General features: G+C 41.1%; 1 protein-coding gene across 4 annotated transcripts in view; it reads left to right on the forward strand.

Moving 5' to 3' along the window:
• xpo6 (exportin 6) overlaps nt 1–12,547 on the forward strand; it is a 164,106-nt gene that overhangs the window by 69,003 nt on the left and 82,556 nt on the right. For 3 of the 4 annotated variants that reach the window (XM_073060061.1, XM_073060060.1, XM_073060063.1), the window contains one exon: nt 10,161–10,238. The exons of the other annotated variant lie outside the window; for it this stretch is intronic. In XM_073060061.1, the coding sequence (XP_072916162.1) occupies nt 10,161–10,238 (78 nt within the window). The remainder of the gene's footprint in view (nt 1–10,160; nt 10,239–12,547) is intronic. 4 annotated transcript variants of the gene reach the window in all.

Below are 12,547 nucleotides of genomic sequence, written 5' to 3' on the forward strand. Positions count from 1 at the left end.
TAATGGAAACTTGGATGGTAGTTGTAGGAAAGATTCAAGAACATGGCATTTGGATAAGCCCTCGAATGCTCTACCAAAGGGTCAACACAGATTTGTAGACCACGTGATGTTTCGTCACATTAACCTCTTTGCTTTTGTGCAACTAGATGAGATTTTTGGGAGACCAAAGTGGATCTAATTGATCTGGGATCAGTAATAGCCTCGAAAGTGTAAACCACTGCTTTTTGCATTTACTAGGATGATGCCTGGATTACAGAGCATGACTTATGAGGAAAGGTTGTGAGCGTGCTAGGGTTTTTCCCTTTGAAGTGAAGGATGATATAGGTGTACAAGATGATAAGACGCATTGACAGTGTGGACAGCCAGTGCCGTTTCACAGCAATGACTAATGCGAGAGGCTATGCATTTAAGGTAATTGGAGGAAAGTTATGGGGTGGATGTCAGAGATAATTTTTTTTAACAGAGTGGTGGGTGCATGGAAGATGTGTGATAGAGACAGATACTCTTATATAGGTATTAGATAGAGACTCATATAGATACATGAATGATAGAAAATGAAGGGCTATGTGGAAGGGAAGCATTAGTTATCTCTCGGAGTAGTTAAAGGGCACACAACATCGTGGGAAGAAAAGCCTGTATTGCGCGGTACTGTTCTATATTGATCATGAAATGCTTAAGGAAGTCCAAAAAACAATGAGTAATTTGCTGTGTATTCAAATGTACCAAATGGGTAAAATATGGGAGTTATAGGCTTTGTATTTCAAACTTTGTGATTTTTACTAGTGTTTTGGGGGTTGGGGTGGGGTAGGGGATAGTTGCTAAAGCATATCTGGTTATCACTTGCATACCAAGTACTGTAGATTCTGGTTAACTGGGACACATAGGGACCAGTACATTTTTGCCTATTTAAGTGGCTGCCCCAATTAGTCAAAGTTTTGTGGGGAGAAAAGTATAAGAAAGGCAAACTACCGTTTAACTCGGCAACAAATTGTGTATTTAAATGAAAACAGAACAAGTTAGAACACCATCAATACTACTAACTATAGTACTATACTATTGTATTAGTTCCTAATAGTTATCGACAGAGGAATTCATCCAGTGTACACTGCTGTGTTCTTTTGTTTGACCGTAAATGAACAAAATCAGCACAGACATGGTGTAGATAATGGTCTGCCTTCATGCAATCTTTTCAGCAATTGCATCCTCCAAATTTTCATTCTCATTGTAAAATTCAAGGTAATTGTCATGATCTTCAAATTCTTTGTAGTTCCTAACTTGTTGAAGTAGTAAAATCATTTCATTTTCACCATTGGCTGTTTCTGGCATCTCCAGGCCTGAATTCTTGAAAGCGGGGTGACCATAACAGTTCTAAATTATTTCTTGCCAACTATCAGTGACAAAACTTGCTGCTTTTTGAACACTGACACACACAACTGATGCTATTTTAAAAACTGTTCACTCTAAGCAGATTCAGAATCAGGTTTATTATCACCGGCATGTGACATGGAATTTGTTAACATTAGCAGCAGCAGTTCAATGCAATAAATAATCTAGTAAAGAGAGGGAAAAAATAAATAAAATTTAAAAAGTAATGATAAATAAATAAATCAATTACATGAATAGATTTTTTAAAAACGTGCAAAAACAGAAATACTGTATATTTTTTTTAAAAAGTGAGGTAGTGTTCAAAGATTCAATGTCCATTTTAAGAATCAGATGGCAGAGGGGAAGAAGCTGTTCCTGAATCACTGAGTGTGTGCCTTCAGGCTTCTGTATCTCCTGCCTGATGGTAACAGTGAGAAATGGGCATGGCCCTGGGTGCTGGAGGTCTTTAATAATGGACACTGCCTTTCTGAGACACTGCTTCCTAAAGATGTCCTGGGTACTTTGTAGGCTAGTACCCAAGATGGAACTGACTAGATTTACAACCATCTGCAGCTTCTTTTGGTCCTGTGCAATAGCCCCTCCATACCAGACAGTGATGTAGCCTGTCAGAATGCTCTCTACGGTGCAACTATAGAAGTTTTTGGGTGTATTTGTTGACATGCCAAATCTCTTCAAACTCCTAATAAAGTATAGCCGTTATCTAGCGTTCTTTATAACTACATCAATATGTTGGGACCAGGTTAGATCTTCAGAGATCTTGATACAATGTAGTATCTAACTGCCATATAATTGCACACAACTGATGCTGGTTAGAAGCTGTTCAGCAGCAGTTTCCTGCACCAATTAAGTGACATAGTGTCCCAAATAAAGGAATCCCAGCTGTTTTTTCAATTAGTTTTTGTTCTTTAATAGTTGGCCTAAATGAAAGGCTGTCATGATTAACTGATGGCCCAATTAATCAGAATCCACTGTATTCCACTTTACACTCATGTAATAGAATAATTGATCTCAACCAAAAAAATCTTCTACTACTACTTCACATTGTGTTTTTTGGATCCCTTGCATGGAATAGTAGAGATATGATTGTTCACCTTAGTATGCAAGTCAATGAGTTGTGGGTTGTAATAAAAGCATTTTATATGTTTCTTCACTTTTAACTCAACGTCAGGTAATGTGGCCATCAACTTGCAGAATTAGTTATAAATCAGATAACGAGCTGTTGCAATGAAAATGAAGGGTAAGCAGGCACCAGTCCCTCAAAGGATGATACTGGGAATTAATGGTTCATCAGGCAATGGCAGGAGGTTTCAATAAGTGTGGATGGAAATGATGGGCATTTTGAAAGTGAATAAGTTACGGATATACAGGAAAGTAACGAGAAAGGTTCGGCTGAATGGCCAGTGTGTCCAATGTCTTGTAGAGTCGTATAGCACAGAAACAGGCCCTTTGGCCCATCATGCTCATGCCATTCATCAGTTTATCCATCAGAAAAATAAATTGATGATAAAGGAAGAATGAAAATGTTTCCCTTGGTAGGTTGGTCAAGGGTTGGAAATGCAGACAGAAGGTGAACAAAACTAATCTGAGGAAAAATTTATTTTATCCATCACATAGAATAATCTTGGGGCAGCACAGTAGCGTAGCACTATTACAGTGCCAAAGACCCAGATTCAATTTCCACCACTCTCTGTACGGAGTTTGTATGTTCTCTCTGTGAATGTGTGGGTTCCCTCCAGGTGCTCTGGTTTCCTCCCACATTCCAAAGACCTAGGGTTAATAGGTTAATTGGTCACATGGGTGTAATTGGACAACATGGCCTTGTTTGGCTGGAAGTGCCTGTTACTGTATGTACCTTTAACAAAAGTAAAGTAGTTCAGGTCTGTGTTACTACAGTAGGGAGGTTCATTTGTAGTTCAGGTCTTGTGAGAACAGGTATGGACTGAATTGTTGCACATTTGTACCATAACCTGCTTATAATTATGGAGTGTTCTTCCATTGAAGGCAGTTCAGGGAAGTCTCGCAATCTTACCAGATGATGAAAGGTTGAGCAGATTGAATCCAGAATATGGTTTCAGAGTTGGGGATCAGCACTAAGGTAGAGGATTTCTTCATTGGTTGAGAACTTTTGGTATTCTCTACCTGCAGAACTCTTGAGTCAAAGTTATTGAATACACATTCAAAGTGGTGATAGATGGAACTATAAACAATAAGTCAATTCTGGATTGTGCAAAACTGGCGGGAAATTCAGTGAGATACTCTTGTTCCTTTTTTTTTAATTTCTCTGGTTTGCTTAGACTTGGTGATTTACAAGGCTTTTTCAAAGTTGAGTGGAAATATAAAACACCACTACCCCAGTAAGGACATGGATACTGGAAAAAGTGATGTTTTCAGTCTTAATATTAAAAAAGTTTCAATAGTTAGATATCCAAGGTTCTGAAAAAAAAAGCCGAGATTTACCTAATGGGGAAGGGCAACTGAAGGCTGATGAACTTCCTATTTTTATGTTATTGTGACCTACTAACTGCTGATACAGTGTGGACCCCTTACTGTTGGGAAGCAGTTCTAACAATCTGCTGATCATGTAATCTTCATCTGCCCCACCTTGTTCTGGCACTGAAACCCACATTCTGGTCTTAAGAATATTCTGGCACATTTCAGGCTGGGCTCTTACCTTCCATTCTGTATAAACTGGTCTTCTCCAAAACATCTGCTCACCTGAGTCACTCTTCGCCTTGTGCTTGTGATTGTTGGAACACTGCATTCTTCCAAGTTGCACCCTTGGTTTGAAGTCTCACTGGGGCCTGGCCATAATGTTTGTAACCTCTGTACTGTCCAACATTTCTGCACTTCTCTTTTCCGAGTTCCTTGGTGCTCTGATTTTCTTCACTCTTGCACTGTCTGTGCTCTACTTTGCAGTTAACCGACTTTATTACTGAATCATCAGAACTCTATTCGGAGGCACACCTTTTAACTGTTACTCTGCTGAATCAGTAGTAACTGAATATCAACAGAATGATTAATAATTTCCATATTACACAAGCTGCGTTTTTGTATGGTTGATTATTTTAACATTTTTAAAAGATCATTATATGGTGTAGGGCCTCAGAGGAAGTGGCTTGAGAGATAATGGATTCATCAGTTGTTGCCTACTAAAATATTCTAGATTATGGAACAGAGGTTCCCAGACTTTTTTATATCATGGACCTTTACCATTAACGGAGGGGTCCATTGTCCCTGAGTTGAGAAGCCCTGGTCTAGATGATTAGAAACCTGCAAATCTAATTTTGTTACTCAAGAGCTGGGAGAAGAAGACAGGGAACTGTAGTCAGGTTTGCTTAACGCATCATTTGGAAACTGTTGGAACTTGTTATTAAGGAGGTGATAGAGAGACAAGGAAATCACGAGACAGTCAAGCAGAATCAGCATGATCTGATGAGAAGAAAATCATGTTCCAAAAATTTCCTTGAGCTCTTTGAGGGTGAAACAGACTGGGAGGATGCGGGGTGGAATTCATAGATGTAGTATATCTGGGTTTCTGGAAGGTGTTCTCTGGCTGGTGCATGAAAGGTTGCTGAACAAGAAACCATGGCATTGGGGGTAATATATTGGCACTGTAGTAGTTGTGCAGTCACTTGAGTTGAGTATGATGTTCTCTTATTGATGGGTCCTCAGGTGGCTGTAGAGGCAATCCAGGATTAATATTTTCTGATGCAGTTTGGACAAATGTGAATTATGGCTGTGGTTAGAGGATGGGTCATCTTCTTGTTCATTCTTTTGCAGCTACTGCTTGTTCTCTGCAGCATAGTGGAGGTCGATCTCATATCGTGCAGCTCCCTCTTGAACAGATTTCCTCCAGTGCATCTATTAAATATAGTGACTTCCTATTTTTTAGATATAATGTTGAATTTAATTAGGCTGATTCTAATATTATCATTGACGTGTTTCCTTTGCCTATCAGCACTCGCTGACTTTCCTTCAATGGAGAGCAAAGGATCTGTTTGGGGAGACGAGAGTTAGGCATCCAATATTGGCATAGAGAGGTGTATAGCTAACTACAGGCAAGAGAACTGGGGTAAATAGGTCACCTCTGGTTTTGGAACCAATAACTCATGGGTACCACAGGGACTAGTGCAGTTTATCATCTGTCTTAATGACTTGGATGAATCAAGTGGAGGAGAGTGAATGGTTGAGACCAGCTGCGGTCATATCACTGGACAGAGCAGACTTGGGGCTGCTTGGTCTTCTGCTGCTCCTGTTTCTCATCACGAATCAGAGCAGACTTCAGAAATACCACATTGGTCAATGTTTCAAATGACACCTGTGTTTGGAAGTCCCTTTGAGTCTCTTGATAAGGGATATAGGAGTATACTTAAGGAAATTAAGGAGACAAAAAGGGACCAGCCACGAAATATCCCTGGCAGATAAAATAAACAATTTTCCTTTAAGATTCTATAATTATAATGAGTAGCTAGGGAGAAAGTAGGTCTCTTTAAGGATCATTGTGGTTGTGCATGTGTCTCTGTGTGTGGAAGATGGGCAAAATCTTAAAGTTCAAAGTAAATATATTATCAAAGGATGTGTATGTCACCATATACAAACTTCAGATTCTTATTTTTGTAGGTATTCACAATACATACAAAGGATAAAAAATAATAATAATAAGACAAGGAATAAATAAGCAATAAGTATTGAGAACATTAGAGGAGTCCTTGAAAGTGAGGCCATAGGTTGCGGGAACAGTTCAGTGATGGGGTGAGTGAAGTTGAGTGAAATTATCCTCTCCGGTTCAAGACTCAAATGAATACTTCTCTGCATTTACCATCAAGGAAGACATGGAAGCTAGTGCGTCCAGGGGATGGAAGAGAGATAATCCGGAGCATATCAGCATTACAGAGGAGGGGATGTTGTAGGTCCTGAAACACGTAAAGGTGGATGAATCCCCACTGTTTATTCATCTTAAATATTATGGAAGCAAGGGAAGAGATTGCTGGCACCTAGCAGAAATTATTTTGTATCGTCATTAGGTACTAGAAGGCTGTAATGATTGTGCCTTTATTTATGAAGGGCAGCGGAAAAGCCAGGGGACTGCAGGCTACTGAGCTTTCTCTCTGTGGTGGGAAAGTTACTAGATTCTGAAGGACAGGATTGATTTGCATTTTGAAAAGCAAGGACTAATTATGGATAGTCAGCATGGTTTTGTGTTGAAAATGTTATCCCTGGAATGAGTTTTCTGCACAGCTAATCAAAGGGATTAATGAGGGAAAGGTGGTAGATGTTGTCTTCACAAACCTTAGCAAAGTCTTTGATAAGGTCCCATGTTGTAGGTTGGTCAATAAGGTTAAAACACATGGTTTCCAGGGTGAATCTGCTAACTGGATGCAAAATTGGTGTGGTGGTAGGAGGCAGAGGGTGATTGAGGAGGGTTGTTCCTCAAATTGGAGCAATATTCCCAGTGGTGTGCCACAGGGATTGCTGCTGGTTCCCCTGTTGTTTCTCATATAAGTTAATGATCTGGGTGAGAATGTAAGTGGCATGATTAGTAAGTCTGTAGAAGACATAAGACCTGGTAACACACACAAAATGCTGGCAGAACTCAGCAGGCCAAGCAGCATCTATGGAAAAACTAAACATTCAATGTTTTGGGCAGAGACCCTTCATCAGATGCTGCCTGACCTGCTGAGTTATTCCATCACTTTGTGCGTGTTCCTTTGATTTTCTTGTCTTTGTGCTACACAAAACTTGATATTAGGGGCAGTGGAGAAGGTTGTCTAAGGTTGCAACAGGATACTGATCGTCTGGGCATGGGAATGACAGATGGAGTTTAACTTAAATTCTAATGCAACTTGATACATTTGTGGTTGCTACACTACACGGAAGATGTGATTAAGCTGGAGAGCGTGCAGATAAGACCCATGGGGATGTTACCTGAATTGGAGAGCTACAGATACAAGGAAAGATTGGATAGGCTGTGTCTGAGGCATGCAAGACTCTTGTCCCCATTCTAACAACTTTCTACAGGGGCACGGTTGAGAGTATCCAGTTTGGCTGCATCATTATGTGATAAGGAAGTTGCAAGACTCTACTGAGGACAGTAAAAACTGCCAGGAGGATCAGTGGGGTCTATCTTCCCCCCCCCCATCCGTGACATTTACCAAGAGTATTGCAAACAAAGTGCCTGAAGCATTGTTGAGGATCCCTACCACCCATCCCACAGTCTCTGACCCACTACTGTAAGGAAGGAGGTACAGGTGCATCTGGATGAGGACTGTCAGACTGGGTAACAGCTTCTTCCCTCGGGCTGTGAGACTAATGAATATCCATCACTACTGAGATTTTGTCACTTGTTACTGTTTACCTGTGCTATGCATCACATGCACTTTGAATTATATTTATTAACTTATTTATGGTAATATTTTAGTTTATTTGCTGTGTGTGATGTTATATGGGTACACCATGGTCCTGCTAAATGTTTCATTGTGTTGTACATATGTACAGTCAGGTGACAATAAACTTGAACTTGCAATGTTTTCCTTCAGACATAGGAGGCTAAGAGGTGATATAAGAGGTATATTGAAATAATGAGGGGCATGGACAGGATCAATTGCCAAATTGGGAAGCATGTCTAAAACTAGAGGGCATAGATTTAAGGTGAGAGGGAGGAGGTTTAAGGGTGATTGGAAAGGTAAACTGTTCACACAAAGAGGAGTTGATATCAAAAATGAGTTGCCAGAGAAGGAGGTGAAGGCAGGAACAGTAAGAGGCATTAGTAGCCATGATAATTGATGTAGATTCAATGTAGTGTGGATTGTTTCTGCATATGTAATGTGCTTACTCTGTATTTCAAATCACCCTTTTGCAAATTAGTTGTATTGGTCTTATATTGGACTCAGCGGGCCAAAGGGCCTCTATCTGTCTTGTATCGCTCTAACTGTAAACACATTTTCTTTCATAGTGGTCACGTGTGGTTTTCCTCTCACGGTCAATAAACTTCCTATTTTGCAACGGTCTTCTGAGTGTTTCGAAGTTAAATAGATATTTGTGGAGGCAGTGGCAGAATCAAGATGCGGTGGAAAGTTCCCTCTTGTTGCAGCTACTTTGGCTGTGTCCATTTGTACTGATCCATTTAGCAACCTCAACAAAGAGGTGCGCAATGTGAAATGCATTTGCCCCCAGTATGTTAGTAGCCATTTTGTGAAATGCTAAATCAACATTCATCACAAGACTTGGTAAAGTAAAAAGGATTTGATTACTGTTTCATGGTGACTTTCTACTAACCGTTCTAGTACAGGCCATTCTGGGTTACAAATGCCCAACTTGTGGACACCCCTAAATACAAATGGCTCTAAATTCAACAGTCTGATGTGTATACGTAAGTTTGTTCCTACAAAAGGCAGAACTAGTCTCCATACTTTCTCACTCTTACATGCTCTCTCCAGCTCTCTTGCATGCCCTCACTCACACACTTGCACTCATGTTCACACTTGCTGTGCCGCCCTCTCTTCCTTCACTCTGTTGTCATCACTCTGCAGCTGAATAAAGCAAAAGTGCTCCTGAACAATGTTTACCCACTGTATTTCATCAGGAGATGCTTACTGAGGAGAGAAAATTGCAAAAACCTTACTCAACATGCATTGAAACACGCGACCTTGCCCTACATCAAGATGATATCCAAAATGGCAATTTGACTGCTTGAACCTCACGGCATCACAATTGCTCAGAAACCAACAGCGACTTTAAGAAAGCTTATCTCAAGAACCAAGGTACCAGTAAAGACAACCGACAAAAACGATGTGCTGTACAGGATCATCTGTGGGGACTGCAACAAAGCTATGTTGGCTAGACAGGACGTAAACTCTCAATTAATTTATGGGAACACAGTGGCAATTTGGAGACATGATCCATTGTCACTGATCTCGGTACGAAGACCAAGAAGGACCACTTTAACTGAGACACTGTGGAGGTTCTGGCACAGGCAAGCACAAAGCAGGCATGAAAATATTTAGAAGCATTGTTCTCTTCTGTTAATTTTGTAAACAAGCATATTGAAATAAACAAACCTCTTGGAGCAAAGGAAATGGGAGCCAATGCAATTCAAAGATCAACTGAAGGGTTAGTCAATCAGGACTGATCAAGCGAACAGGAGTATATATAAATGCAAGCACTCCGAGAGAGAAACACCAACAACTGCACAATGAGGATGTCACCTCGACTGGTGATGAAACACCTGCAAGCTAATGGCCAAGCTCGGTGAACACAGCATCATCAACTCTCTCAACCCAAGCTACCAATATTCAGCACCTTCCTAAAATTTCCATTGCGTGTTGTGGCAAGTGTCTGTCAGTTAATGTTGTTGTCTGGCTGTCCCATCAGTAGTGATCTCTGGTATTTGAACCATACAACATGGATGTGAGAATATGTCACACAATCTGAGTTACAGAATTGGACCTGCTATTTATTGGGAAGTTGCCTAAATCCAGTAGGACTGGAGTGTTGGAGTTAATGACAATGTTGCTATTAAAATTAAATTCTTTGCCAGGGATCTTGTGAAAGAGAGCACTAACCACAGTCTCCTATCCCAGTCAGCACCAATTTGAAGGTTGAACAACCAAATCGAAAGTGATGGTTGCTCACCTTGTTACTGTTCTATGCTTTTGCTGCTTGTAGGTCTTCATCTGAAATTCAACATGAAGGTAATTTTGTGGCACTAGTTAATGTTTATGAATAAACTCTACACACAAGTGTTAGAATTTCTCAGTTATGTTTTTTCTTTTCAGGTATTTTAGAGACCATTTGGGATAAAAACAGTGTTACAGCTGCAACTCCACCTCCCTCCCCAACTTCAGGAAACAGTGGTAGGTTCTGCAATTGGTTGTAATGTTTGTCTGCTCAGTGGGACGTCATGCTCATCTTGCTGCTAAGGCTGTGTTCTGTAGTTGTTTCTGAAGGATTAACACTTTAGGCCTAGGAATATTGAAGGAGAACAAAGCACTGCTCAGGGGAACTTGAAACTCTATCATCATAGTAATAGTGTTTTGCGCAAGACTTGTTTCCTTTTTTAAAAACTCAGTCTTTCTGATAACAAACTAGAAAATCTACAGATGCTGGAAATCATATCGGGCCAAAATGTTGACTGTACTCTTCCATAGATGCTGCCTGGCCTGCTGACTCCCTCCAGCATTTTGTGTGTGTTGCTGTCTTTCTAACTCTTTTCTCCCTTACTGGAGTTTAACTGGGCAAGACTGCAGTTTTAACAAAATTCAAAAGCACTGAGAAATGAAATATTAGCAGAAATTGCTGGAAATATTCAGCAGGTCAAGCAGTGTCTGCGGAGAGAGATAGTTAACATTTAACATTAACTGTCTTTCATCAGAACCAATAAAACTGAATAAACAAGTGTTTTAAGTTGCAGAGAAGGAGAGCTGGAGAGAATAAACATTCAAGATTCACGATAGTTTGATGTCATTTCCTGTACAGAAGTGTAAAAGCCTTGCTGCTTAGGGAGAGTAACTGTTTTTGAGTCTGGTGGTCCTGGCATGAATGCTAAGTAGTCTCCTCCCCCATCAGAGTGGGATAGACAGTCCGTGAGCAGGGTGAGTGGGATCCTTCGTGACATTACTGGCACTTTTCCAACACGTCCCTGATGGTGGGTAGGCAGGTGCCAGGCTTGTGTTGGGCAGTTTTGACTACCGATGATAGAGCCTTCCTGTCCACCCCGGTGTAGATTCAGATTGGGTGGAGGAGGCGTAAACAGAGGGAGAGGAGTGAAAACAGTAGCAAACAAATGCGTCCTTGCTGGATCTGAGAAAGAGAACACAGTAACAGCTAGAAATCTGAAATAAACACGAATGCTGGAAATATGTAGCAGGGCAGGCATCGCCAGCGAAGAGATTAAAATTGGGGCACCACTGTAGCGTAGCTTGAGGTGTCGGAGTTCGGAGTTCAGTTCTGGCATCCTTGGAGCGACGGAGGATGAGAGGTGACCTGATAGAGGTGTATAAGATGGTGTGAGGTATTGATCGTGTGGATGGTCAGAGGCTTTTTCCCAGGTCTGAAGTGGTTGCCACAGGAAGTCACAAGTTTAAGGTGCTGGGGAGCAGATACAGAGGAGATGTCAGGGGTACGTTTTTAACGCAGAGTGGTGAGTGTGTGGAATGGGCTGCCGACAACGGTGGTGGAGGCAGATATGATAGAGTCTTTTAAGAGACTTTTAGACAGGTACATGGAACTTAGTAAAATAGAGGGCTATAGGTAAGCCTAGTAATTTCTAAGGTAGGGACATGTTCGGCGCAATATTGTGGGACAAGGGCCCTGTATTGTGCTGTAGGGTTTTCTGTGTTTCTATATCCTCTAAGAACAATGTTTACGTTTGTCCTGTGTTGCATGTGAGTTTCCTCGGGATGCTCCGCTTTCTTCCCACAGTCCAAATCAAGTTAGTAGGCTAATTTCTCATTGTAAGTTGTCATATGATTAGGTTAGGAGTGAATCAGTAAGTTGGTGGGAGCTCTTTTGGTGGGGCTCAGTGAGCCAAAAGAGCCTATTCCGTGCTGTCTTGAAATAATGTGTTCATCTTGAATGAGAACCAGACTATTTTGACACAGAAGGCTACATATCTGAAATTGGTATTGAATCTGGGCTTTTGCAAAGTGCTTGGAAAGATAAGCTACTGTTACTCAGACTCGCATTAGCCTTAGATGCAGCACTGGCAGAGAGATTGACCGGAGGGGGAGACGATGCCAGTTAGTAGGAAGGCCTAAGTTTGAGGTGGGGGTTGCATGAAATATCTCTGCAACCACTCAGCTAGTGTGCAGCTTCTCTCTTTAGTGGAGAGAAGACAACATAAGACCAGAAAACCATAAGATATAGGGTGAGAAGTAGGCTGTTCGACCCATCTAGTCAACTCCACAATTTAACCATGGGCTGATCCAGTTCTTCCAGTTATCCCTACTCCCCTGCCTTCACCCCATACTCTTTGATGCCCTGGCTAATCAAGAACCTATCTATCTTTGCCTTAAATACACCCAATAATTTGGCCTCCACAGCTGCTTGTGGCAACAAATTCCGCAGATTTACCACCCTCTGACTAATGTAATTTCTCCGCATCTCTGTTCTAAATGGATGTCCTCCAATTCTGAAGTCATGCCCTCTTGTCCTAGATTCCCCT

This window comes from Hemitrygon akajei, chromosome 11 (genome assembly GCF_048418815.1).
Source record: "Hemitrygon akajei chromosome 11, sHemAka1.3, whole genome shotgun sequence".
NCBI lineage: Eukaryota > Metazoa > Chordata > Chondrichthyes > Myliobatiformes > Dasyatidae > Hemitrygon > Hemitrygon akajei.